Source organism: Chiloscyllium punctatum, chromosome 26 (genome assembly GCF_047496795.1).
Source record: "Chiloscyllium punctatum isolate Juve2018m chromosome 26, sChiPun1.3, whole genome shotgun sequence".
Classification (NCBI taxonomy): Eukaryota; Metazoa; Chordata; class Chondrichthyes; order Orectolobiformes; family Hemiscylliidae; genus Chiloscyllium; species Chiloscyllium punctatum.
Window position 1 is genome coordinate 48,916,413 of NC_092764.1, and position 27,952 is coordinate 48,944,364.

Genomic DNA, 27,952 nt, shown 5'->3' on the forward strand with positions numbered 1-27,952 from the left:
CATGTACCTGGTAATGTTAGCTCACCACTTACTCCAAACTACCTTCCATGTTGGAATTTAGTCACCAACCCTTCAGGTTCTGCACCACAGGCCTCAACCCTGTGCACCCCATGGGCATGGATGTCGGCTTCCAGCATTTGCTAGCCCTTCTGAGCCCTCATGGCATAGCTCCCATTCACATACTGTATGCTTCTACTCTTTAATGCGGCGCAGGTAACTATTATTGAAATACAACTGCAAGGACACTGTGTGTGGCCAGGGATATGCATCCGCTTGACAGGACCAGGCTGTATCTCTGGGCACTTTGCTCGCTATGACAGTATGCTTTGATTGTACCCAGATGCTTGCTGCAGTGTCTTGCCTTTTTGCACTTTGCCCCCTCAGCCAAGGATACCATGTTCATATCACCATTGTCTTGCTGTGCTGTTTAGCACAGAAAGCAAGTCATCAAGCTAGTCATCAGACCTTCGCTCAAGATGGCCCAGCACAATAAGTGGAAGGCAGTTTCTCAAGTCAGTCCAAGCCCTGTCAGCCTGTCTTGACTCTTTCTGCCCTGATGTGCTTTGTTTACTCTTTAATGAGAGAGAAGTAGATAGAGCTTGTCCTGGTGCTTAGGGACTTTTCAAGATGATGGGTGGGATGTGAGTGAATTCTGGGATATCTGCTAAGTAGCAAATTGGTTTTGGGAATGGTGTGTGCGAAAGATGAATGGAAATGGGATGAGAGAGACTTCAGCAGACATAGTAGGCCACTAATGGGGCGGGTATGGTAAGATGTGGTGAGAAACCTGGTACACCTCGCAATGACAAACCCTTCAAAACCACCAACACAACTCAAACTTAGCTTAAAATAAACCTAAACCCATATTACCAAATGGCAAAGACTGTTCCTTCATGATGGTGAGGTTCTACACCAGGCAGCAACCACATGCACTGTCTAGTACAAAAGTGTTCCTCCAAGGCAGTCCAAGGAGCTGAGATGTTTTCCAAGGACACCAGTAGTTGGTTTGATCATGTTTTGTGTGGCAATATGACTTTCATTATCTGTGCACAGGATATGCATCAGAGTCATGAGCCATATAAGTCAATGGATAGACTTGTCACCCAGTAGCCATCTCCACATTTCTCATAGTGATGCTTAAATAGATGGTACTGAAACAAACTAAAGGTATCGTGACTTTTGTAAGGATACTAGGCATTTTAGTCTAATTTTTAAAGTTTTATGTCCCCTTGTTTCTAATTGTTCATGGAAAATTGTCCATCACTGACACCACATTCCGGAGTCCTGAACTAATTGCCCCCAATCCAAGTTTCAATGTTGACAGCCCTACCTTGTCTTGCTGTTGCCTATCTAGTTTTAGCAGAGTGGAAATTTTTCACCTATATATAGGTGATGGCTGGTTTTATGTCAAATGCACTGTTCCAGGGTTGGTGCCAGTATATTGTGGGAATGCTTGTGGCCTTGAGAAAAACATTTTCACTCGGCAGTCTTTATGGATGGTTTAGTTTTCTCCATTCTGTAGTGGAATTTTTAACCTGTTCAGATTCAGTAAATAGTGTATAAAAGGCACGTGCTTGGTTCAATCTAAATGTGAACATACATAATTTATTCAGTGCATTTGTCGAAACTCTCCAATCACTCAAACAGCTGCTGTCTCTTTTAGGAAGTTTGATCATGAGTGAGGAGAATTTGGTCAGATGAGTTGTGCTGAATGTTTTATCTGTTAAATGATGTTTTGTGTAGCAGGAAGGTTTCAAATTTTATATTTTATAAAACCAAACATTAAAAATAAAGGTATCCCATGTCATTGTTTGCAGTAAGACATAGGATATCCAGTTGCATGCCTCTAACCAAGCCACACACACTGAGGTAGATGTTTGTGTGTTCACTATCTGTTTAGTGTCATTAGTTACTATTTTAATAGTCTAATATTTGAGCCAATGTGTATTTATCAGCTGAACTTTACTGGCACTGATTTTGAATTAGTCTGGGGTCTGGTCTACTGTTGTGTGGCCTGTGCTCTTTTAAGACATGGTATTGTGGTCTAAGACTTTAGCTCATCTACCACCTATAGAAGGTAAGGATCAGGTAAAGAAATCTAGATAGCTAAATCAGCTTGTAAACTCAAGTCCTTCAGGAGTACTTTGTAACAGGAGTAGATTTCAAGATCAAGAAAATGACTGACTAGTTTTCTCTTCTTTTGTTTTCTGGTTGTAACAATGGGCAGCATCTCAAATATAAGCAACACATATAAGATACAAACCTGAGAGATAGCTTAGTTCAATGTGTTATATGTTAAGGGTTCTCATGCAAATCGTGATATCCTAAATACCCTTTATATACAGGTTAAAAGAAATTTGTTACATATCAGTAACCATTTTGGAAAATTTTTTCTTTCTTCTACTTTTACTTTGAGTGCAGTTTTAAACTTGGCTCATCAAAGCTCCATGCCCATATATACGCGCTCATACATGAGCTCATTGTGTAGAATGCAAAATAGTTTTACTCAAGTCAATGTTGATGTGTCCCCATCCCATAATTTCTGCTCCAGTAGTTGGCTGAGTCACAATAAGAGACAAGTATGGCTAAGGGCCATTTACTCACCATTTTTCTCCTCCCTTTTTGTGGTGAGTTCTTGTGCCATATTTCTTTCTGTTCACTATAAGCACACTAGCCTGCCACCTCGACGCATGATCCATTGCAGTATTTACATTTCTGCAATGGAAAAATGCTGCAAGATAAATAGACAAATTCTTTTTTCCTGGGATCAGGGAGTCCAGAACTAGAGGGCATAGGTTTAGGGTGAGAGGGGTAAGATATAAAAGAGAGGGCAACTTTTTCGCGCAGAGGGTGGTACGTGTATGGAATGAGCTGCCAGAAGATGTGGTGGAGGCTGGAACAATTGCAACATTTAAGAGGCATTTGGATGGGTATATGAATAGGAAAGGTTTGGAGGGATATGGACCGGGTGCTGGCGGTTGGGATATCTGGTCGGCATGGACAGGTTGGACTGAAGGGTCTGTTTCAATGCTCTACACCTCTATGACTCCATGACTCTAAATGAATTGGATTCATTTATTTGTCAAAAGAGATTGAATTGGCAGTTGGAGGGGCTGAGGAGCAAAGTGTGTTTTCTGGCGTAGCATTCTGTCATTAGAGTGAATTCATTAGGAATATGAAGGAAAAAAACAGCAAGGAAAAGTTATCAGGTATCTTCAGTTAGTAAATGGACAGCTGAGTCTCAAACTGAATCAAAGTGTTTGGGAAGGTTGTGCTGCAAAAAATTGTTGCAGTAATGACAAACATTTAACAACCCTTTTCGATCACCACTGAATGACATCTCATGACTGCTAGGAAGGGACATAAGACGTGGACAAGAGTGGCTATGGCAATTGATATCTTCCTACCATTCAACTCACGATCAGACATGAACATAATTGCCAGCAAGCATTGTCAAATGAGTAAAGAATGGCCACAATGTGAATGAAGAAGTCAATTACTTGTGCAAGTGTTGCCAGCACGTAGTACGAGAGAGGTGAGCAACAATTAACCCGGCAACAACACATCCATATTTCAGAAGGACAATGAGCCGATTGTTTCAGTTGAAACATTAGTTCACAGATGGTGGAACTTGATAAGTGTCTTTGTTACCGTGGTGATATTCAAGATAATGTCATTGCAATTCGGAGACGTATCAATGGATTGATGTTTAAAAGATTTACTTTTCTCTTTGGGGGCTGAATGATGTTATCAGTGTTGCTGTCTATTTTATCCTCAGTCAGAAAGCTGAAGCTGTTGTCACACTTGCTCCAGTCCCATAGCTGGGTATTATTTAAAAGTGAAATTGCATTTGTTGAGAAATGTTAAATTTGACCATAGCCAGCCAGAATTGGGAATTACAGAACTCAAAACCTTCTGCCCATGAAGTCATTACTATCATGATGGGGATACTGAGATTCATCATCTATTGCGTAAATGTATTTAGTTTGCTAAAAGGTTATTTTCTAATCCAGAAATATAGAATAGTTTGTCTGAATCTTCAAATAAGAAATGACATGATATAATAGTTCATGAAAGCATTCACACAGCAAAAAGCTAACAAGTTTGGTACAGATTTATAAAGACCCAATAATGTAAATAGTTGTGCTTATAATGGGTGTTAACAGGTTTTGTTTTTTTTCTTTCAATAGGAAATTTCCCTATGATCAGTGATGATCTTGTTAACTCCTATCATCTTCTGCTTTGTGCACTTGATCTGGTATATGGGAGTGCACTATTCTGTGCTCATCGTAAAGACTTACTGAATCCCAGTTTCAAAGGTGAGTCCTTTCAGATGCTACAATCTTCAAGTCAATTAATAATTTGAGCCAAAAAATGAAGATTCTTATGCATGGAGTTCTTTTCTTAAGAATACAATATTACTTATGTGGGAAATCTATATCCAATGTAACTATAGTCTCTCAAAAAGTGTATGCACAGTTTGGTTCTGTAGCATCAGGGGATTTGATGTTTTCGGAAGAGCAAGTTTAAAGAAACGACGGTGGGAGGCTGGCCACTTCCAATCACTTCAAGTAGGCTCTGTGCCGACCATGTGTTTTAAAGGGTGATGACATGGGGATCCTGTTCTAGTGCAGGAACCATACAGTCTGAGCTCAGTGAGTAGATAACCTTGATTTAATGCTTAGCTTGCCAGTTGGGACCCTGCAGGACCAGTTGACGTTCTTTTAACTTGATGGGGGAATGGTTTATCCACCTGCTGTTAAATTTCTGAGTTGAGGTGACTTGTGTGAACAAGAAACAACAGTCTTGATTCCTGAGATAGCCCATTCAGTCCTCTTTCACCCATTTAAAATAGCTCCCACTTATGAATGCTCATAATTTCATGGGTTGACTGTGTTGTACCAGTTAGCAATTACTGCTTGCCTTCAGAATCTGTGTGTGCTCCACCAACATCTAAGTGGCACCATGAACTTAATAGTGCTGCTGATCTAATTAGTAGGCAAGTGAATGAAGGTGCTGAGCATGGTCTGCTGACATCTATAACTCTATGACTCCATCACCTCCCTTCCTTTCTTTTTTTATGTGAAGTTGGTATAAGGGATTAATATAAATGGAAATATTATTTCAGATATCCAAATATTCCACATTGAGCTGTATAGTAATGTAGCTTCATGTGCTCCAGATAAGCACTCAGCAAGTGAAATCCCTGCCTATCCAGAAGGATGTTCTGATATACTGACATGTGCAATCAGTTGCACCTAGAAGCATGCTGGCATTTAGTAAAAGTTTCCTTTACTGGAAAGATAATGTGGCAGATCCTCTTGAAGATGTTGAACAGTGTGACTGACACAAATAATGCAGCTGTCATATACTTTACACATTGGTGGACTGAGGTAAAAATCACCTTCATCCCCTCCCCCACTCACCCATTGTACTCTATGCTACTTTCTCCCCACCCCCACCCTCCTCTAACTTATCTCCCCACGCTTCAGGCTCACTGCCTTTATTTCTGATGAAGGGCTTTTGCCCGAAACGTCGATTTTGAAGCTCCTCGGATGCTGCCTGAACTGCTGTGCTCTTCCAGCACCACTAATCCAGACATTGGTGGACAGCTGACTGACTGACTGGCTGGTGTTTCACACAGCTACTGAGCATATTGGATTGAAGATAACTGTGTAGAGGTGCTTTGTTTTAGGTGGAGCTTGGCTCCAGGTGTGATGCAAGCTTTACCTTTAACACCACGTGAGAAGAGTGTAGCTTCTGATACATTGTCTGTTGGAGTGTTTGGGAGAGAAACTGTGTTCTGGGGGCCAGATTTTTGCAGAATCATGAAAGCTCCATGAACCTTTAAAATAATGGTTAGAAATTTCTTCCACCATTTGACAGCTGCCATCTTAATCAGTAGGTGAAAGGTGGCAGAGTTTGATTCCCATGTGAAGGAATCTAACATTTAACAGCGACTTGACCCCATGTCCACCTTAATAAGGGCCTTCACCTCTAGTATGGGAGTCACAACTCTATAAGGTAGGTGTGAATGCTCATTGAAGGGCAGATGCGACCTGTAGAACTGTCATGATGTGAAGGTATTTAAATTCCACCCTTTTCTTCAAATAAAAATAAGCTTGCTCTGGTCAATAAGAGTTGGAATCTGTTCCAACACTAATAACTAATTGTTGATGTTTCCCTTTTGGGCAGTAATTATTCCAATACTAATATATGTGGATGCTTTCCATGACCTATAATTGTCTCAGTAGAAGTGTCCCAAGTTCATGGTTTGCTTTGACAGTTATGAATACAAGTCTGTTTGTTTGGTTTTTTAAGGAATTAGGATTTTAAAGGATTTGAAAGGTCTGACTGACCTTTCATGAATGTGAGTTTTTATTGCTGTAAAGCCTGCAATAGATATTTAGATTTTGGCATCATGTCAGCATGGCTTGTGAGGTCCAACCATGGTTGACGCTGGGTGAGTTGGTGTAGAGCCAAGGATGAGTAACAGGTTGGCATCAAGTTATCATGGAGAATGAAGGTAGCATGGGAATAGGTGGGAGGGATCAGGGATAGAGGGCCGAAAATTTAACAAAGTGACCGCGACAAAGTTCCAGTCAACCCAGAGCAGGTTTCTAAACATCCTGCCTGTGCATTCAGCAACCCTTATGGCTGATTCTGCGGGCCTTGAATCTGTCCTACAGCCTCCAACAGGAAACCAAAGAAAAGATACTGTCTCTGAGTCAGGAAAGTTAGGCAGTGAAGCAGTTAAAATAAAACAGACAAAAGAATTTCAACTAATCTGCAAAGCCTAGAATCTCTAAACTGATCATTCAACTATTTACGTTCCATTACCTACACTTCATGAATGATCCAGAGACTGATCTCACTTCTCATCTTTGGCCCATAATGTTGTGCAGACCTGTGGAACCAATCTGAAACCCATCTAACCTACACTATTCCATTCTTGTCCATATGTCTATCCACTGACAATTTAAATGCGCATAAAGTTGGCAAGTCAACAACTGTTGCAGGCAGTGCGTTCCACGCCCCTAGTTCTCTGAGTAAAGAAACTACCTCTGACATCTGTCCTATATCTATCACCCTCAATTTGAAGCTATGCCCCCTCATGCTAGCTACCACTATTCTTGGAAAAAGTCTGTCACTGTCCACAAGATCTATCCCTCTGATTATCTTATATGTCTCAATTAAGTCACCACTCAACCTTCTCTCTAATGAAAGCAGCCTCAAATCCCTTGACCTTTCCACGTAAGACTTTCCCTCCATTCCAGGCAACGTCCTAGTAAATCTCCTATGAATTCTTTCCAAAGCCTCCACATTCTTCCTATAATGTGGTGACCAGAATTGCACGCAGTACTCCAAGTGCAGCCTCACTAGAGTTTTATACAGCTGCAGCATGACCTCATGGTTCCAACACTCAATCCCTCTACTAATAAAAGCTAACACGCCATATGCCTTCTGAACAACCCTATCAATCTGGTTGGCAAGTTTGAGGGATCTGTGTACGTGGACACTGACATCTCTCTGCTCATCTACATTACCAAGAATCTTACCCTTCACCCAATACTCTGTGTTCGTGTTGCTCCTTCCAAAGTGAATCACCTCATACTTTTCTGCATTAAACTTCATTTGCCATCTCTCAGCCCAGCTCTGCAGCTTATCTATGTCCCTGTGTAACCTGCAACATCCTTCAGCACTATCCACAACTGTAGTGACCTTAATGTCATCCGTAGATTTACTAACACATCCTTCTATGCCCTCATCCAGGTCATTTATAAAAATGATCAACAGCAGTGGACCCAAAACAGATCCTTGCGTTACACCACTAGGAACTGAACTCCAGGATGAGCATTTCCCATCAACTACCACCCTCTGCTTTCTTTCAGCGAGCCAATTTCTGATCCAAATAGCTAAATCACCCTCAAACCCATGCCACTGTATTTTGTGCAGTAGCATCCTATGGGAACCTTATCAGATACCTTCCTGAAATCCATATACACCTCATCAATCACTTTACCCTCATCTACCTGTTTGGTCACCTTCTCAAAGAACTCAATAAGGTTTGTGAGGCACAACCTACCCTTCACAAAACCGTGTTGACTATCTCTAATCAACTTATTCCTCTCTGGATGATTATAAATCCTATCTCTTATATCCCTTTCCAACACTTTACCCACAACCCAAGTGAGGCTCACTGGTCTATAATTACCAGGATTCTCTCTACCCGCCTTGAACAAGGAAACAACATTTGCTATCCTCCAATCTTCTGGTACTATTCCTGTAGACAATGATGACATAAAAATCAAAGCCAAAGGCTTGGCAATCTCCTGAGTTGAAAAATGTGGTGCTGGAAAAACACAGCAGGCCAGGCAGCATCCGAGGAGCAGGAGAATCAACGTTCCGGGCATAAGCCCTTCTTCAGGAATGAGGCTGGTGTGCCAAACGGGCTGAGATAAAAGGGAGGGGGGAGGAAATTTGGGGGAGGAGAGCTGGGAATATGATAGGTGGAAGGAGGTGAGGGTGATAGGCCGGAGAGGGGGTGGGGGCAGAGAGGTCGGGAAGAAGATTGCAGGTCAAGAGGGCGGTGCTGAATCCAAGGGTTGGGACTGAGATAAGGTGGGGGGGAGAGGAAATGAGGAAGCTGGAGAAATCTACATTCATCCCGTGTGGTTGGAGGGTTCCTAGGCGGAAGATGAGGCGCTTTTCCTCCAGGCGTCGTGTGGCCAGGGTCTGGTGATGGAGGAGGCCAAGGACCTGCATGTCATTGGCGGAGTGGGAGGGGGAGTTAAAGTGTTCAGCCACGGGGCGGTTGGGTTGGTTGGTGCGGGTGTCCCAGAGGTGTTCCCTGAAACGTTCCGCAAGTTGGCGGCCTGTCTCCCCAATGTAGAGGAGACCTCACTCTTAACAACTTCACTTTCCAATCCTCCCACTTCCTCCAAACCAAAGGAGTAGCCATGGGCACCTGCATGGGCCCCAGCTATGCCTGCCTCTTCGTTGGATATGTGGAACAGTCCATCTTCCGCAGCTACACTGGCACCACCCCCCACCTTTTCCACCGCTACATCGATGATTGATTGTTTTGGCGCTACCTCGTGCTCCCACGATGAAGTTGAACAGTTCATCCACTTTACTAACACCTTCCACCCCGACCTCAAATTTACCTGGACTGTCTCAGACTCCTCTCTCCCCTTCCTAGACCTCTCCATTTCTATCTCGGGCGACTGACTCAACACAGACATTTACTACAAACCGACCGACTCCCACAGCTACCTAGATTACACCTCCTCCCATCCTGCCCCCTGTAAAAACGCTATTCCATATTCTCAATTCCTCTGCCTCCGCCGCATCTGCTCCCAGGAGGACCAATTCCACTACCGAACAACTCAAATGGCCTCCCTCCAACGTGGTTGACGATGCTCTCCACCGCATCTCCTCCACTTCCCGCACCTCCGCCCTTGAACCCCGCCCCTCCAATCGCCACCAGGCAGAACCCCACTGGTCCTCACCTTCCACCCCACCAACCTCCGGATACATTGTATCATCCTCCGTCATTTCCGTCACCTCCAGACAGACCCCACCACCAGGGATATATTTCCCTCTCCACCCCCATCAGCATTCAGGAGAGACCGTTCCTCCGCGACTCCCTTGTCAGGTCCACACCGCCCCCCCCCCCCCCCCCCCCCCCCCCCCCCACCAACCCAACCTCCACTCCCGGCACCTTGCCCTGCAACCGCAAGAAGTGCAAACCTCCTCCCTCCAAAGCCCCAGTGGATCCTTCCATATCCGTCGCAAATTCACGTGCACCTCCACACACATCATTTACTATATCTGCTGCACCCGATGTGGTCTCCTCTACACTGGGGAGACAGGCCACCTACTTGCGGAACGTTTCAGAGAACACCTCTGGTACACCCGCACCAACCAACCCAACCACCCCGTGGCTGAACACTTTAACTCCCCCTCCCACTCCGCCAAGGACATGCAGATCCTTGGCCTCCTCCATTGCCAGACCCTGGCCACGCGACGGCTGGAGGAAGAGCGCCTCATCTTCTGCCTAGGAACCCTCCAACCACATGGGATGAATGTAGATTTCTCCAGCTTCCTCATTCCGCCCCCCCACCTTATCTCAGTCCCAACCCTCGGATTCAGCACCGCCCTCTTGACCTGCAATCATTTTCCCGACCTCTCCGCCCCCACCCTCTCTCCGGCCTATCACCCTCACCCTCACCTCCTTTCACCTTTCATATTCCCAGCGCCCATCCCCCAAATTTCCTCCCCACCTTTTATCTCAGTCCGCTTGGCACACCAGCCTCATTCCTGAAGAAGGGCTTATGCCCGAAACGTCGATTCTCCTGCTCCTTGGATGCTGCCTGGCCTGCTGTATTTTTCCAGCACCACATTTTTCAACTCTGATCTCCAACATCTGCAGTCCTCACTTTCTCCTAGCTTGGCAATCTCCTCCCTGGCTTCTCATAGAATCCTAGCATAAATCCCATCCAGCCCAGGGGATTTATCTATTTTGACACTTTCCAGAATTTCTAACACCAGCACCTTGTGAACCTCAATCCCATCTAGTCTTGTAGCCTGTTTCTCAGTGTTCTCCTTGACAATATTGTCTTTTTCCAGTGTGAATACTGACCAAAAATATTCATTTAGCGCTGTCCCTATCTCCTCTGACTCTGCACAACTTCCCGCTATTGTCCTTGATTGGCCTGAATCTTACTCTAATCATTTTTTTATCCCTATATACCTGTAGAAAGCTTTAGGGTTTTCCCTGATCATATCCACCAATAACTTCTCATGTCTCCTCCTTCCTCTTCTTAGCTCTCTCTTTAGGTTTTTACTGGCTAGATTGTAACTCTCAATTACCCTAACTGAGCCTTCACATTCTCATCCTAGCATAAGCCTTCTTCTTCCTCTTGACAAGAGATTCAACTTCCTTAGTAAACCACGGCTCCTGCGCTTGACAGCTTCCTCCCTGTCTGACAGTAGCTGTTCCTTGAATAAGTTCCACATTTCTAGTGTGCCCATCTCCTGTAGTTTCCTTCCCCGTTCTATGCATCCTAAATCTCGTCTAATCGCATCGTAATTGCCTTGCCCCAGCTATAACTCTTGCCCTGCTGTATATACCTATCCCTTTCCATCACTAAAGTAAACATAACTGAAATGTGGTCACAATAACCAAAGTGTTCACCTACTTCCAAATCTAACACCTGCCCGGGTTCATTACCCAGTACCAAACCTAATGTGACCTCACCCCTTGTTGGCCTGTCTACATACTGTGTCAGAAAACCCTCCTGCATACAATGGACAAAAACTGACCCATCTAAAGTACTTGAGGTATGGTATTCCCAGCAATATTTGGGAAGTTGAAGTACTCCATAAACAACTACCCTGCCACACTCGCTCCTATTGAGAATCATCTTTGCTATCCTTTTCTCTAAATCTCTGAAACTATTCGGAGGCCTATAGATCACTCCCAAAAGGGTGACCTCTCCTTTCCTGCTTCTACTCTCATACTACCTTGGTCGATGAGGTAGAGACCCTAATCTATGTATGTGTTGAGTTATTATTTCCTCTTTTATCTAGAACGAATAAGCTCTCTTTCAAGAACTCAACAAGGTAAAATTGGCTCCTTTTTTAAGCATCAATTTATTTGGTTTGGGGAGAAAGGTATTCTCAAGGCGAGGATCCTATTTTAATTAATCTTGTTGTGACCAACCAACCAAGGGGTCAAGTAGCTAAAGAAAGGGAGCTAGTTCATCCCTCCCCACAGAGGAGTTTGGCAATCTGGATATCCCATCTGGGATTGTAGTAAATTGGGAGTTTCACCCTAGGTGTGGTCCTAACAACTCCATTTGTGCAGTATGCCATTGTCTGGTTTTCCATTCAGTGTGTGGCACTTCCTACTATCTGCATTGCATTTTATCTGCCAGTGTCCGGGTCATTCACAAGTATGGGCACACTGCTTTGAAAGTTGTGCTGTTTAGCAGTTTTTTTTTTAGGTTTTGTTTCAATGCTGTTTTATTTCTGGGTTCCATTTCCTTTTTGAAAGTTATGGACTCCGGTTTAAAGTAGTTTTAAAGCACTTCTGGGTTTGTACATACATCGGAACCCAGCATTGGCACAATTTTGTCATATTGAGGGAACATTGCTTGCAGGTATAAAGAGTCTCTGACTGTGAATTTTCATTTAGAGACTCTTTGAGTTGGTTTTTCCACACCACAGGTGTAGTCGAGAGCAGGAGCGGATTTTGCTGCTGGGCTGCTGCTTTTACTGCACAAAGGTGAGGAGTGATTTTAGAGTCTGTTGGAGAGGCAGAGAACAATTTTAAAATTCCTTATTTGAGATTTGTGCTGCAGTCCCTTTTCAACATGAGCCTTAAACACCCAGAAAGTGGGAGCAGTGAGACTGCTGCTGCAAGGAGATAAAAAAAACATGTTTTACTGCAAGGCAAAATGTTTTAAGGTGGCTGTAAGTGAGAGCGAGGTGGGGGGGGGGGGTGGGGGCAGTGGGGGGAGGGGAAGAGAGAGAGCAATCAAAGGAATAGCCCTTAACACTGGTGAGAACTATCCGTGGTGCTGCAGCAAACTGTCAGTCAACCTGGAACCAACATCGGGGGGAGCGTAGGAGAACTCTTGGCCATCTCGATCAAAACTAGAACCAGCGGCTGATGTCTCTTATTCTGACAGCGATTCAAGTAAACGCGAGAAGCCTGTCTAAGAACATACAGAATGACTAGGGTAGGATTTCACAGTCAGAATTTTCTTGTTAGTGGTAGGTGATTCTACTATTTTCCTGAAGCACAACACAAGAATGTCTGTTCGGTGAGCCAGCTATAGGAGATGCTGATGAATTCCCTACCCACTTGGAGAGGCATTGAACATGGTGAAACATGTTTCTAGTGTTCGTGGGAATGGAGTGATTTTGGAAATGCGAAGGCACGTTTCGCAAGAGGAGAAGACAGTGCCAGGATTCAAAGCTGACTAGATCACCTGGCTATTTTGCTTGGTGGGAATGCTGCAAGAGATTTTAAGCCCATGGTTTTAGTGTGTACCAGTCCAAGACACCATGTGCATTGGGGAGGGTTATTCCAAGGAGCATTTGTGTGTTACTTAGCACCAGAAAAAAGCCTGAATGATAGGAGCACTCTTTCACGAATGGTTCTCTCTGTATGCCATCCCTGCCCAGAGGGCACTTAGTGCCAGAGCACATATTGCCATTGCAATTGTGGTTTCATTGGATAATTGTCCATTTGCCTTGATGAATGCTCTGAAAATATGAAAGTGCTTTTCCTACCACCCAACATAAAGTTGTCGATACAGCTCGTGGATCAGGGTGTAGTAGCAACATTCAGAGCCTCATCTATAGCTTCTCCCAACTCATCAATACAATAGATGGTGACAATGTGCCCATCAGGCAAGTTATTTCACCCTAGTTACAACCTTTCCAAGGGTGTCAGTAATATCTCTGATACATGGGATGAAGTTATGACAATGTGTCTGAACAGCGTGTGGCAGCAGTGGTGGCCCGAGTGTGTCTGTGGCTGAGAAGAATCGTGTACTACTCTCCTGAAGGGCCATGTAAAGTTTTGTCCTTTTGAGAGGCAGGCTGGCTTTGTTAAAGTGGATGATGCTGACGTGTAATTGCTTACATCCTATGGGAAAGAATTGTCTAATGATGACTATAATACAGAGACAGACAGTCAACAAGCTAATAAGAGACTGCACCCACTCAAGTGTTGTCAAGGAAACATCTGGCAAGAATTTTCCAATTTCTGGATGAGGTAATGAAAATCCTTTTTAATTAGGATGATCCAAACAGAGTGGAGTGTCAGATTGATCAATGATGCTATTAGCTGTTACGGGACATATACTAGGAAAAGTAAAAGTGAACTGTTCATCAGTCCTTGGATACATTTTTCAAAGCTGTTGGTAATCCTGACCCTTCCTCTCTCAAACTTCACCAGAACCTTACTGTTACATGCCTTCAATTCAAAACCAGCCGTGTTTAAAAAAGGTTCTCAAACTCCAATGGCAAGAAACATGGTGGAATAGTATGGGCATCCCCAAGCCAAAATATCCAGCATTGAGTGATTTAGAGAGCTTCAAAGTCACTTCCACTCGAATGCCTTGTGAGTGTCCTCAGGTAACTCTGAAGATATTAAACACCCCAGCAACCCTTTACGACCAACCAAAATGCAAGAAGGTTCATTTCAAAGAGCACCAGCAAAAAAAACATTGACCTTCCAAGCCACATCTGTCTACTGATTGCGTAATAAGTCCATTGCGCATTTCCACATCCACAAGCCAGAGCAAAACAAATCCTTCTCAACAGGTGATTTTGTTTCCGAGAGACTGAGGAGAGTTGTCTAATTTGGGTTTACCCTTGTTATTTTTGGTGATTTTTGTTTTTATTTTGTAAGTTATATTAGCTTAAGAATAGCACACCACTGTATTTCAGTGACTGTATTTCACATTCTATATTGGTTTGCCTGGGTAATAATTGGGCTTTGAAACCTAACTCCGTCTTTAAGATTGTGAAATGTGGTCACCCAAAGTAACAAAGTCTTTTTATTTGGAGTTGTGACTTTCAGGAATGCAACCCTGACTTTAATTGAGGATACCCTCTGTTCAACCTTTTTGTGCTTTTTTAAAAATTTGCATATTTAATTCTAGCTCTTACCTCCTAATATGAAATCGTCCATATGTTTAACTAGTTTATCTGTTTTTCCGCAACTTCCTGCTTGGATCTTTCCAAACAGGTTTCCACTTCTCCCATAGCGCTGAAATAACCTGAATTGGGTTCAGAAATGTCATCCTGTGAACGTTTGACTTCGTTTAATCCAAATTCAGTCTCACTTCAGCTTTTGATATGTTTGCCACATCCATCATTATGGCTTGGACATTTTCACCAATAGCTTCTGTTCCCGTCCAACTTTGTACTTAAGAGGTCCTTCATCTCTCTCTCCACTTGGCACCTCCTCTTCCTGATCCATATAAGGCCCTTGTCATCCTTTCACCTTCTCCAAACATGAGTTCAACCATCTGCTGAAATCAACAATGGGTTTCATTGGGTGTTCATTTGGAGGCTGTCTTACGTAAAGTTGCTCCATCTTGTCCTTGATGTCAAGGATAAGTTCTGGATCTGCATATGATGCTGGCAGATCCTTTGGAAAAGTATCATCTCATAGTTGCAGTACTTTTCTCTCCATTAACTTCAATGCATCAAAACTCTGTTTTCCCTTCCTTATTTTGCCACATGCCATGTTGATTCTGTTCTTGTTGATCTGAATTGATTTTCAGTGTTGTGTTAGATTTCTTTCAGGATCTTTTCCCTGCATATCTCTGTAAACCGCAATTACTTTTCTCCTCTGTTTCTGTGACTTGAGTTACACATCATCACACACTCGCCCCAGTATAGGTTCCTGTGACTTTTGTTGCTTAGACCTCCTCCATTTATTGTGATGCTTTAAACCACAAATTCTGCCAATACTTTGGTTTTACTCCAGGGTTGGTTCGCTCAGTTGGCTGGATGGCTGGTTTGCAGTGCAGAGTGATTCCAACAGTGCAGGTTCAATTCCCATATTGGCTGAGGTTACGGTGAAAGACCATCCTTTTCAATCTCTCCCTTTTACTAAGACATGGTTATGCTCCAGTTAAATCACCACCAGTTGTCTCTCTCTAATGAGAGAGCAGTCCTCTCAGACAATGGCAGCTTTTACAATTTTTATTATGGCTCAACACCCACATTTTCCTTGCAATTCTACGTAGCATTTTTTGGACAATTTATCTACTTTCAAGACAATAAGTAATGCAAGTTTTTTGAAATTTCTGTAGGTCATTTATGTACATTAGAAACAATTGTAGTCCCTGAGGGACTCCAGTCAGTACTTTCCACCCCCCCCCCCCCATTCGGAAATAACTGCTGTAAACAGTGCTTATCATTTCATGGACTTGAATCAGTTTGCTATCTATTTCCTGGGTTTATTGTAAACCTTCACAGATTTATCATGCACCATTTTACAATCAATGTTCTTTCTTTTGAGGTGGGTCATGGAACTGTTGAACAGGCAATTTGACACCAACCTTCCTGCACTGTTTTCTAAATGGCTGTTTTAGGTGGGATGAAAATTGAGCTTCCTATGTGACTGTGGTAATGGACCTGTTGGTTGATTGTAGTACTAGGGACCAGACCATTTTAGGACCCTTCTCAGGTGTGATCTGATTCACTACTGTCCATTCTGAAACGATATCAGTTTAAAGCCACTTCAACACACCACTGTGTTCCCTGGCCAATATATCTGTCTCAGGCTTGCTGTAGTGCTCCAGTGCAGCTCAGTGCAAACTGAAAGAACGTCACTTCATTTTCCACTTGGGAACTCTACAGCCTTCTGGACTCCATAATGAGTTCAACAATTTTAGGGCTTGAGACACCTTCTCCCACGTCCTTACCCCAACCCCCCACCACCAGGCCTTGTTATCACATGGTCTGCTGTTACACACAATGCATTGTTAGCCAGTAATTGTCCTCATTAGTAGCCATTCTTTCTCCTGGGTGACGGTAATCCATTCCTCCTTCTGTCTAACTGTTCTTCTGACTCTTTGGGCTCTATCTCTTCCTATTGTTTACTCCTTGCCCCATCTCCCAACCCTATCTCTGGCAATAAAAAAATCTTTTCCTAGCTACCATCAGTTTGGAGGAATGGTCACTGGACTCGAAACGTTAACTCTGATTTCTCTCCGTAGATGCTGCCAGATGTGCTGAGCTTTTCCAGCAATTTCTGTTTTGCTTCTGATTTCCAGCATCCGCAGTTCTTTCAGTTTTCATATCAGTATAAATATTGTATGCAGCTGGAAAAGATTGTCCTATCAATGCTCCAACCTGTTGAACTAAGCTATCCTAGGCTGATGATATCTCTGCATCAAGAACGTGTGATAATTGTTTTGAATTTCCACAGTGCATCTGGTAAAATGCTTTTAGTCATTTATATTGTTTTTTAAGGACTTCTTTTGATCCGTTATCTCAGTTGTGCAAGAAGATAGGAGATGCTTGTCAGGGTTAATTTGTTTTATTTATTTTATTCTCCAATTCTGTCTCAAAGCATGCTGAATGTGAGAAGAAACCCACAATGATTGCTTTTACACTTACCAAACAATGCATCTTCCATTAAAAATAATCCATCCAAGCTGATTATTGAATTGTCTCCTAAACTGCATGTCTGAAAAGAATGGCCTGTTGCCGAAGTGGAATGTTATTTATGGTAACTTCAGCAGGGAATTGCAGAAACTCCGCATTTCACATTGACCTGCATAACGTTATTTCATTTTAACATTGAGTGTTCTTTGGGGCTTCTGTTTCTTCATTTTGCATCACCACTTTTGTTTTAGCGTTGTTTCTGAGCATTGTAGGCAACTGTCCCCATCACAAATTAGTAGCTAGTACTGCCCTGTCTGCTTCCCAGACACTCTGTTTTATTCTGGCCCAATGTAAAGGATCTTGCCTCCAACATGGCCTCGCTGTCTCAACCTTGTCGCAGCTTACTTCCCCTAGATCTTGCTTTCCGGGTTCTCCCCCATTGGGCCTTGCTGTCTGTGCTGGCCACCCCACTTCTAGCACCTCACGAATTATGCAACCTGCCCCCCAAAAAAATCCCAGGCCACCTCCTGCCAGTATTGCCTTGCCCCAGGCTGTATTTCTCTTTTAGGCTCTATGTCTGATCTTCCCTTCACTATTAGCTATGCTGTAATGACAACCACCTGATGGAGGAGCAGCGCTCCGAAAGCTAGTGCTTCCAATTAAACCTGTTGGACTATAACCTGGTGTTGTGTGATTTTTAACTTTGTACACCCCAGTCCAACACCGGCATCTCCAAATCAAAACTAATGATAGACGTTCATGTTGGTACTGCAGCTGCACAGACCAAACTCTGCCACTGGAGGGACCATGATCATTCTGAGAGTACCATTGAATTTGTATTTTTCTTTCTTGTCAATTTATTGAACAGTTATTTCATTTGCCAGGTAAGAACTTGAAGGACAAGTGGTGCTGCATTTCACTTTAAAGTACAGGTATAATATTTTAGTTTTATTTCTTTGCTAAGGAAGGGACTACAAACCAAACTCCGATTTTAACATTCATTTCTATGGAAATCGATGCTTAACTTAAAGTCTTTTCATTTAAAGATGTGAGTTTTTCAGGAATGCAGCACCAAATGTTTAGGTGAGGAACCCTATGTGACCTTTCTACAATTCAGTGTCCACGTTGAGATGTGGTGTTAACATAGGTTGGTCAGTTCTGTCCAAAATCTGTGTCCATGTGTGAGTAATATTGAACTTCTAAATTCAATACTTCTGCAATCTGTGACCTAGTAGCTCTCAATTGTTTTTCATCGGAACATTTAGACCATTGGTGCAATTTTAGTGCATGATTTCTGCATGTATGGTACCAAGGAGTTTTAATTAATTTATGTTCTGTGAACTTTTGTTTTTACTGATATAGACCAGATGTCCAACACTGCAACATTGCTGGTTACCCTCAAGTTAACCCCAGTATGCTGGCTGCCCCTCTTGTGGCACATTATTCAGTCATTTGCCATGACGCTGCAATCCTTTTGAGAAGTGCAGCAAATCAAATAAGTTACCCACCCTCCAGGTTAGCAAAATTAGATCACATGAGATTCAGACCTTGTCAAATGGATGCAATATTGGCTTGACGGTAGGAGACAGAGGGTGGTGAGGGAGGTTTGTTTTTCAGACTGGAGGCCCGTTACTAGCAGTGTTCCACGAGGATCAGTACTAGATCCACTTTTACTTGTCAGTTACATAAATGATTTGAATGACATATGGACGGCATGGTTAGTAAGTTTGTGGATGACACCGAAATTGGTGGTATAGTGGACAGTGAGGAAGGTAATCTAAGATTACAAAGAGATCTTGATCAGTTGGGTCAGTGAGCTGAAGAGTGGCAGATGGACTTTAAATTAGATAAATGTGAGGTATTACATTTTGGTAAAACAAACAAGGGCAGGACTTGTACAATTAAAGGTAAGGTCTTGGGTAGTGTTGTAGGACAGGGAGACCTGGAGGTTCAGGTACATTATTCTTTTGAAATTTGCATCACATGTAGGCAAGGTGGTTAAGAAGCTGTTTAGCTTTGCCTTCATTGCTCACACCATTTGAATATAGGAGTTGGGACGTCATGTTGAGGTTGTACAGGACATTGGTGAGGCCTCTTCAGAGTATTGTGCCCAGTTCTGGTTGCCCTGTTGTAGGAAGGATGCTATTACGTTGGAGAGGGTTCATAAAAGATTCACCAGGATGTTGCTGGGAATGGAGGGTTTGATTTCTAAGGAAAGGCTGGATAGGTTGGGACTTTCACTGGAGTGTAGAAGGTTCAGGAGTGACCTTTATAGAAAGTTATAAAATCATGAAGGGCATAGATAAGGTGAATGGCAGGTGGCTCTCCCCTAGAGTGGGGAGATTTGAAGACCGGGGACATATTTTTAAGGTGTGAGGAGAAAAATTTTAAAAACGAGATGAGGAGCAACTTTTTTTTAAACAGACTGGTGCATGTGTGCAGCGAACTTCCAGAGGAAGTAGTGGATGCCGGTACAATTACAACAATTAAAAGACAATTGGATAAGTACATGAATAGGAAATGTTTGGAGAGATATGGGCCAAAGGCAGGCAGGTGGGGCTCATTTAGTTTGGGATTACAGTCAGCATGGACTGATTGGGCCAAAAGGTCTTTATGACTCTATGACACTCAACACCACTTGAAATTATACAGACTGTTTTGGTAACACATGCATATCTTTCAACATTGCACTTTGAAAACGAAATTGAGTTCACAGATAGCTACAGATACCTCTTGGAAAAACCTGATACAAGACTTTCATTTTCTGCAAACCCCAAACCACATCTATACAAATCTTTTAAAATGTGCATAATTGACTCAGTGAAAATTAAAATTCTCCCTTGTGCAACTGTTTACCCAGAAGAGGTGAGGGAATACCTAATGAATCAACATAAAAGAAATATAAACTGTATAGTATAGAATGCATACTTATTATCATCAACCATATGAAAAGAAAAATAGGGGATTTGTAATGTCAATAGAATCATATCCCAGTGTGAGTTATCAGCTATAGAAATGGGAGAGAATTGACAATGTTTCCAGTACCATAGAAAACCAAAATCATGGTGTGCAGGATAGAGAGGCTGTTGCTAACTGAACTTGAAAGTTGAATGTATTTCTCCTGATATAAAAAGGGCCAAACATATGGTGTTCAGGAAATGAGTTCGGGCTGTAAGCAATAAAATTCAATCCTATCCTCACCCACTGCACGCACTCCCCAGCAGGATAGCAATCTGAAGCACCATCTCTGTTTGACTTGCTCTTCCTTAGCCCTGAGACACTGCATTGGTGGAAGTGCCCCTACTACATTCCCACTCAAGTCAGTAAATAAACTGCAGGTCATTTAGCTCAATGTGGATCAGGCGTTAAAATTGGGATTTCCCTTATCAATGTGCACTCATCTACTGGACCTATTGGCAGCGTCCATTGTTTTTCTGAAACTCATGCTCATCAGGGCAGGAATCCAACCATCTGTTTCCACATTGGTTGGGAACATTGTGCTTGAGAAAGAATATTTTATTTTCTGGCCTGCACTTCACTACTGGGTCAGATTTTGTTACTCTTGCTTGGAGTAACTCCCCTTGGAGTGTGTCTAGATTTTGCCAAGTGATTTCAATTTTTGAATGTATTGTCAAAAGGCAAATAATCACTGCTCTTGTGGTAACTTTATAACACTGATTTATAAATGTGTTATACTTTCATTAGGCAGAATCTTATCTCCACTGTGCCAATTGAAATACATAATTCTGTTATATTTTACAAGATTTAAGTTGCAATCACTCTACAATTCTTTGTATCTGGTCCATGCTGCTATTGTTATTCAGATCAACAGAGGAGAAATTTGAGAGTGCATAAAGACTCTCCAAAGGCATGTCCACCATCTACAAGGCATAAGTCAGGCACAGTGACAGAATGCTATCCGCTTGCCTGGTTGAGTGCAGCTCCAAGAACATGTGAAGTATAGGCCCATCCAGGACAGAACAGACACTTGAGTGGCAACACATCCACAAACTTTCCTTCCCTGCACCACTAGTGCTCAGTAATATCAGTGCATACCATCTTCAAGATGCGCTGCAGAAATTCACTGAGGCTCCTACAGACAGCACCCTTCCAAATCTATGACCGCTATCATCTGGAAGGGCAAGGCAGCAAATATAGGGGAACGCCATCAATTTCAAGACTCCCATCCTCCAAGTAAATTTTTGAAAATGTTCCTGTTCCTTCAGTATCATTGGGTCAGAATACTGGAATTCCAACCTTAATGGGATGTGGGTCAATTTATAGCACGTGGACAGCAGCAGTTCAAGAAAGTAACTCACCATCACCTTCTCAAAAGCAACAAGGGATGGGCAATAAATCCTGGCTCAGCCAGTGAGACTCGCATCTCTTGAATGAACTGTTTTTTTTTTAAAAAAACTCCCAAATCCTGCTTAACTTGGGGAAGTGAGTTTGTGTCATTGCATTTCCACAATGCATTCATTAGCAGAAGAGTAAAGCTTGGAGTTAAGGTTCTCAACTCTTCTGGTTTTTGCAAGAGTCTGCTGTTATCAACACTTTCCAACATAAGATCTGCCTTTTGCAACACAGGGGGAATGTTTATTTGGAATTGAGTCATCATTTGCTGTAAATTCTTTGATTTAGATTAAGAACTCCTGCAGTTGTCAAATTATCTTCCGACATGCAGGCTTAGATAGCCTTCAACTCCTTCTAATCTAACATTGACAAGTTTGAAACCAATGCCTTTGAATTGTGTACTGTATTCACTGACCTATCGGATTTCTGTGTGATAAAGATTGCCCATTCCCACCTCTGTAAGATTTCTTTCCACCAGTGTTACTTCAACCATCATGTTGCTGAAATTAATGCAGGGCTGTTTCCGTGAAGGCTAGCCACCCCAAAGGTCTGTGACAGGTTGTCGTCTTTAATGTTTTAAGTTCTTCTTGTTAATTATTGTTTGAAGGAGCTTGGCTGATTTAGAACATAGAGCAACAATTTGGAGCAACTAACTGGTTGTGCTGTGTGCGTGTGTCTGGAGAATCCCGCTGTGTGGTCTGACTGCTGTACCACTCTGAATGCTAATGGTGACGGCAGTGATATTTCATTTTATCCTCTGAGCCAAGCTTAACTCTGGTTCATGAGCAATATTAGGAAATGGCTGTAATTTTCAATGGATAACCCTTTAACTCAATAGCTTTTAAAGAGCTTTTTCTTTTAGAAAGCATACTGTCATACTTACGACAACTAGTATAGGATAATCCCAGATATTGAAATTGGTTTCATAAACTCAATGAATTCGCAGTTGAATGCACATTATGTCATCAGTGATTTTCCATTAAGTATGAAGGGCTAAAAGCCATTACCATGCATGGCAGTGTGCAAGCTTTTAAAAGATATGATAAAATCAAAAACAAACATTCAGGGGCAAAACTAGGGAAAGTCTTGTGACAGCAGCAGAGATAGGAGAAAGATGTGATCCATCATAAGTTACTTAAATCAAAACCGTGGTAAGAGTAGTTTATAAAGATTCTACCAGATAGAGAAATTGCCTGTGAACACAAAACCAGGGGTTAAAAAAATGTTTTAGTTCTGAAATCACAGACACTTTTAATTCTCAGTTTGAACGAATGCCTCAAATAAGGGAGATTAAAGTTTTTTCTTTAAGATTTTTTTAAGGACATAAGGGGTTACACATGGCTTACTTTATTCTTTCATGATAATGATGAGGAAAATGATTCCACTGCTACATACCCAGCAAGCATTCTGGAAGAGAATAGCTGTATAAACCTTTTCATCCTGTTGTGTTTTTAAAGTGTATAACAAAAAAGGCACTGTCTCTATTCATTTTCAATTTTGGAGAAACTGACATAACCGATGGTAATATTTCCTGATGCACTCCAAAAGCTGCTGTGCAATGATACCTCCTACAGAGCTACATTTAGCGATGAATGGTCTTCCTTCTCTATTCCAGAATAGAAAAGAGAACAACTTCTTATGACCATCAGCTCAGACTGTGTTACACAATGGGTAGTGTTCATGTTCCCTGCAAAGGTGAGCTAGGAAGTTGCAGGGAGCCATATAATCGGGTGGCCACGTGTTGGGTGGAGATCCTAAAGTGTTCCTGACTTCCCCAGATTAAGTTCAGGGCAAGAAAGCTTGAGAAAATCCGCCTCACCCAATAGACCATTGAGGTCCTTAAGTGGACATTTAAGGGTGTGATCCTATTGCCACTGGTTCTCCAGCAGTGGATAGATGGCACATCATGGGCAAAGTGCCAGGTAAGCTGTGGTCAGTGTGTCTGTGGACTACAGTTTTGAGGTCATCCCTTCTATTTGGGCAGCCCATGCTCAACAATGATGGCAAGGACAGATAGCAGGAAGGCACTCACCTGCCCCTTTTAAACTGACTTCCCTTACTAGAGCTTCCTGGTGATCCCACCTCACCTACATTTCTTCCAGCAACGATCTTCAGCCTGGACCTACTGCAGTACCAGCTGTAGCCAGTGCTCTTTGTGGCACTGTTGACCTCTTGAAGCAGGATATCAGCTCTGTGGGCCTATCACCAACCTGACAAATGCCTGATTGCTGTTGAACTCAGCTGTAAGGACAGGAAGTGTGGTGGTGGTGGGTGGTTTGAACAGCCATTGAGAGATTGATGTTGACTCTCAAGCTGATGGTTGGGCTCACTGCCACAATCATTAAATTCTACTTAATGTTTCTGTATTGAAAATGAGGAAGCAGGTAAGAGTCCTTCAAGTTGCATTATATACGTTATAAAGTAGTATGCTTTAGAGACATCTGCTTTCAAACAAATGTCAGTCCTGTCCTTAAACAATGAAGAGAATAAATCTAATATTGAGAAGATGCTGAGAGTGTGGTGCTGGAAAAGCACAGCAGGTCAGGCAGCATCCGAGAGGCAGGAGAGTCGATATTTTGGGCATTAAGTCCTTCATCAGGAAGGGCTCTTTTCTTGATGAAGGGCTTCTGCTCGAAAAGTCGATTCTCTTGCTCCTCAGATGCTGCCTAACCCGCTGTGCGTTTCAAAGCACCAAACTCTTGAACCTGATTGCCAGCATCTGCAGTCCTCACTTTCTCCTCCCTAATATTGAGAAACTGTCTGAATTGGATTTTGACAACTATATGATGCATGCAGCATTTAAAGCAAATTAGAAAATATTATTTCTAAGGAGGAAAGGAAGATGGAATTTTTCAGACTGTGAATACAGCCCAATATTTAAACCTGCAGCCTTTGCACGTTCAATCCTAGTCTCAAAATGCAAGCTCCATTAGGGGTTTCAGGTTTGAAGCAAAGAAAGAAAGCAGTTATGTGAAAGTCTTGTGAAAGCTGTATGTAAAAGTGCTGCTGAAACCAAATGTACTATGCATTTTTATGCATGTGTTAAAACATTTTCCAGGTTGTTGAAGTTAGTAAGGAACCACCAGGTTTTAGAATAAAGAAATACTCTCTGTAGTTCAATATCTTTGTTCTATTGTTTCATTAGTATTTATAAGATGTGGCAACGGTACTGGCAAACCTAGATGAAGGTGATCTCATTCACCAAAGTTAAATCAATCGTGGTTAATGAAACGAGTTGAAGATTGCATTGGGTGAAATGAAGTAGATTTTATTATTGGGGTTCCAGAAGATTCAGTGCTAGGTCCACAATGGTTCACAATCTATAAATTATTTGAATGTTGGGATCAACCACAATATTTCCATATTAGCTGATGATACCAAACAGTGTGGGAATGTAAATTTATGAGGAGGTTTCAAAAGGACATGGATAGGTTAAATGAATAGGCTGGGATACGGTGGATGGAATATAATGAAGATAAGGGTGACCTTTTTCACTTTTGTAGAATATGTTTTAAACAGTGTGAGGTTTGGCATTATCTTTTGACCATTTCTCTTTACCAAATATAAAAGTTGTGAAAATGGGTGGGGGAAAAAGCTGTTTAGTGGATAGTCAAGCATCATCCAATTGGGTACTGAGTGATTTTGCTTTCCAGTTGGCAGAGGCAGTGTGTCACAAGGATGGGTGTTATTATTGTTCGCTGACTGAAGCTTGAGTACATGTCACATGCTGAGACCTCAGGGAATCAATTTGATCTCAGTTGGTAACCCTATTTGATGCTTTAGGCAATAGATGAAAGCCTCTTCTTCATCCTGAATGAGTAATCCATCCAGATGTCCATTCCCCATCAGAATGGTCTAAAGACTCTCCATGCCTTTCTTGAAAGGAAGTCTCTATCCACCACCACCTTCCTTTGCCTGGTTGAACATGTTTTCATTTTGGACAGCTTTTCCTTTTAACTTGTCTCAATTTCTCCAAATCAGAGGTGTGACCATGGGTACTCAAAGTCCTAGCTATGCCAGTCTATTTTGTGTATGTGGAGCTTTCCTTGTTCCAAATCTACTCAATCCCCATTCTTAACTTTCTCTGATACATCGACATGCTTCTTGCTGTTGTTCAGAATTGGAAAAATTAATCAATTTGCTTCCAATTTTAACCTTCCACCTGGTCCATCTCTGACTCTTTCCTTCTCTTCCTTCACTGCTCTGTTGTCATTTCAAAGGATAGGCTGCCCATTGATATCCATTACAAGCCCACCAACTCCCACAATTACCTCAACCATGCTCCTTCACACCTTGCTTCCTGCAAGGATTGCACTCCCTTCTCCCACTTTCTCCATCTCTGTCATCTGTTCCGATGATGCCACCTTCCATTGGGGTACCTCAAACAGGACCATTTTCCTCAACAGATGATTTCCCCCACCCTGCCTCCCAATTGTGTTTGACAGGACCCTCAGCCTCCAACCCACTGCTCACAGTTCTGTGCTAATCCATTCCTGCCCTTCCCAGAAGAGTGATAGTGTTCCACTTGTCCTCACTTTCCACCCTTCTACTCTTCACATTCAAAGGATTATCCACTACTTCCAGCAGGATGCCTCCACAAAATGCATCTTCCTCCCCCCTCCACTTGTTGGCATTCCACAGGGACGTTCTCCTGCGTGACACCCCAGGCCCCTTTTATCACTATCACTTCTTTACTGTCCGATGGCACCTTCCCATACTCTCACAGGAGATGTGTAACACTTGACCATTCATCTCCTCCCTCTTCACTGTCCAAAGCTTCAAACCCACATTCCAAGGAAAGCAGTACTTCTTTCAGTCTTGTCTTTTGTATTGTGTGGATCTGATTGGGCTGAATGGCCTGCTTCCACACTGCAGGGATTCTATGACCTTCTATTCAATGCTCAAAATGCAATCCTCTCTGCATTGGCAAAACCAAATGCAGACTGGGTGACCGTTTTGTGGAACATCTCCACTCTGTCTTTAAACGAGCCTAATCTCTCAGTTGCTTGCTCTTTTAATAAATCGCCTTGCTGTCGGGCTAACATTTCTGTCCTGAGCCTGCTACAATGATCTGAAAAAACAAAGCACAAGCTTGAGAAGCAACGCCTCATTTTCTGCTGAGGCACTTTTACGGGTTCAAGAACCCAATATTCAATTCCACTTCAGAACCTAACCTCATGTCATCAATCCTCCATTCTTCTTACATTCTGTCTGTCTGTCTGTCTCTGTCTGTCTGTGTCTCTCTCTCTCTTTACAGACACACACACACATACTTAAGATTCCCTCCCTACCCCACAACCACACACACGGGATTGTCTTGGTTACTTGGCTTTAAACTGTAAATGTCTTCATTTACACCCATTTTACATCTGTCTTTCTCTTTCACCCCATTAACAATTTGTCACTTGCACTAAGCCGACACACCATCTCTTCTTCTTGGCCTCGGTCAAAAGTATTACAAAAAAACCCACCATTTTTCATCCCTTTTCAGTTTGAAAAGACAGATTGGACTTGAAATTTTAGCAATTTCTTCTCTGTACAGCTGCTGCCAAGTCTGCTGCATTTCTCCAGCATTTTGTGCTTGTTTCAGATTTTCAGATTTGTTGTATATTTCTTGTATGTGATGGAGGATTGCTGTCACCTTGTAGCCCTGTCTGTTCTGCTTCAAATATTCATCCAACTTTACCTTTAAAAGACAAAATGGAAAATACCTTGAGTACTTCATCTGGCAAAATTTTTAGCTCCAAGGAGCATCAGTGTTAAGACATTTCTCCGAACCTCTCTTCCTACTGCCTCAGTAAGAAATTTGAATTGACTGTTTAACACCCGAGAGGAAATGACCGATTAAAGTAATTAATTAATAATATTGAAAGCCACAATTAAGTTTACTCTTACCTTAATTTTGCTGTTTGGAGGTAGGAACCTATCAATAGGAGTAGGTTATTCAACGAATTGAGCATGCTCTGCCATTCAGTCTAATTGTGACTGGTCACCCCTTCACTGTCCTTTTTTCGCAAACTATCTCCCATCCTTTTGCGTCATTGATATTTAGAAACTTGTACGCTCTATTTTAACCATTCGTAATGACTGGGTTTTCCACAGCCTTCCAGCAGTAGAGAATTCCAAAGATTCAAAACCCTCGAGTAAAAAAGAATTCTCCTGAACTCTGTGCTCTGGATTTCCCCTTACTTTGAGATTATGTCCCTTGATTTTTACATCCCTCGATCAAGGGAAACATTTTACCTGCATCTACAAAATCTATTCCTTTTAAGTATTTTGTAGGTTTCAGCGCAACCATTTCTCTGAGAGGAGTAGTCCCAGTATCCCCAGTCTCTCCCATAATGATAGTTTCCCACCTCTGGCATCATCACAATATTTGTTACTTAATTGAAGCTGTGTTGCATACTAATCTCATGCTGATTGATCAAACAACTCTGCAGTTGCTTCTATTTTC

The 27,952-nt window shown here is 42.4% G+C and overlaps 1 protein-coding gene across 4 annotated transcripts in view; it reads left to right on the top strand.

The window, feature by feature from the left end:
* Positions 1-27,952, top strand: part of rbl2 (retinoblastoma-like 2 (p130)) — a 143,772-nt gene that overhangs the window by 59,754 nt on the left and 56,066 nt on the right. For all 4 annotated transcript variants that reach the window (XM_072547361.1, XM_072547362.1, XM_072547364.1 and 1 more), the window contains one exon: positions 4,191-4,319. In XM_072547361.1, coding sequence (XP_072403462.1) covers positions 4,191-4,319 — 129 coding nt within the window. The remainder of the gene's footprint in view (positions 1-4,190; positions 4,320-27,952) is intronic.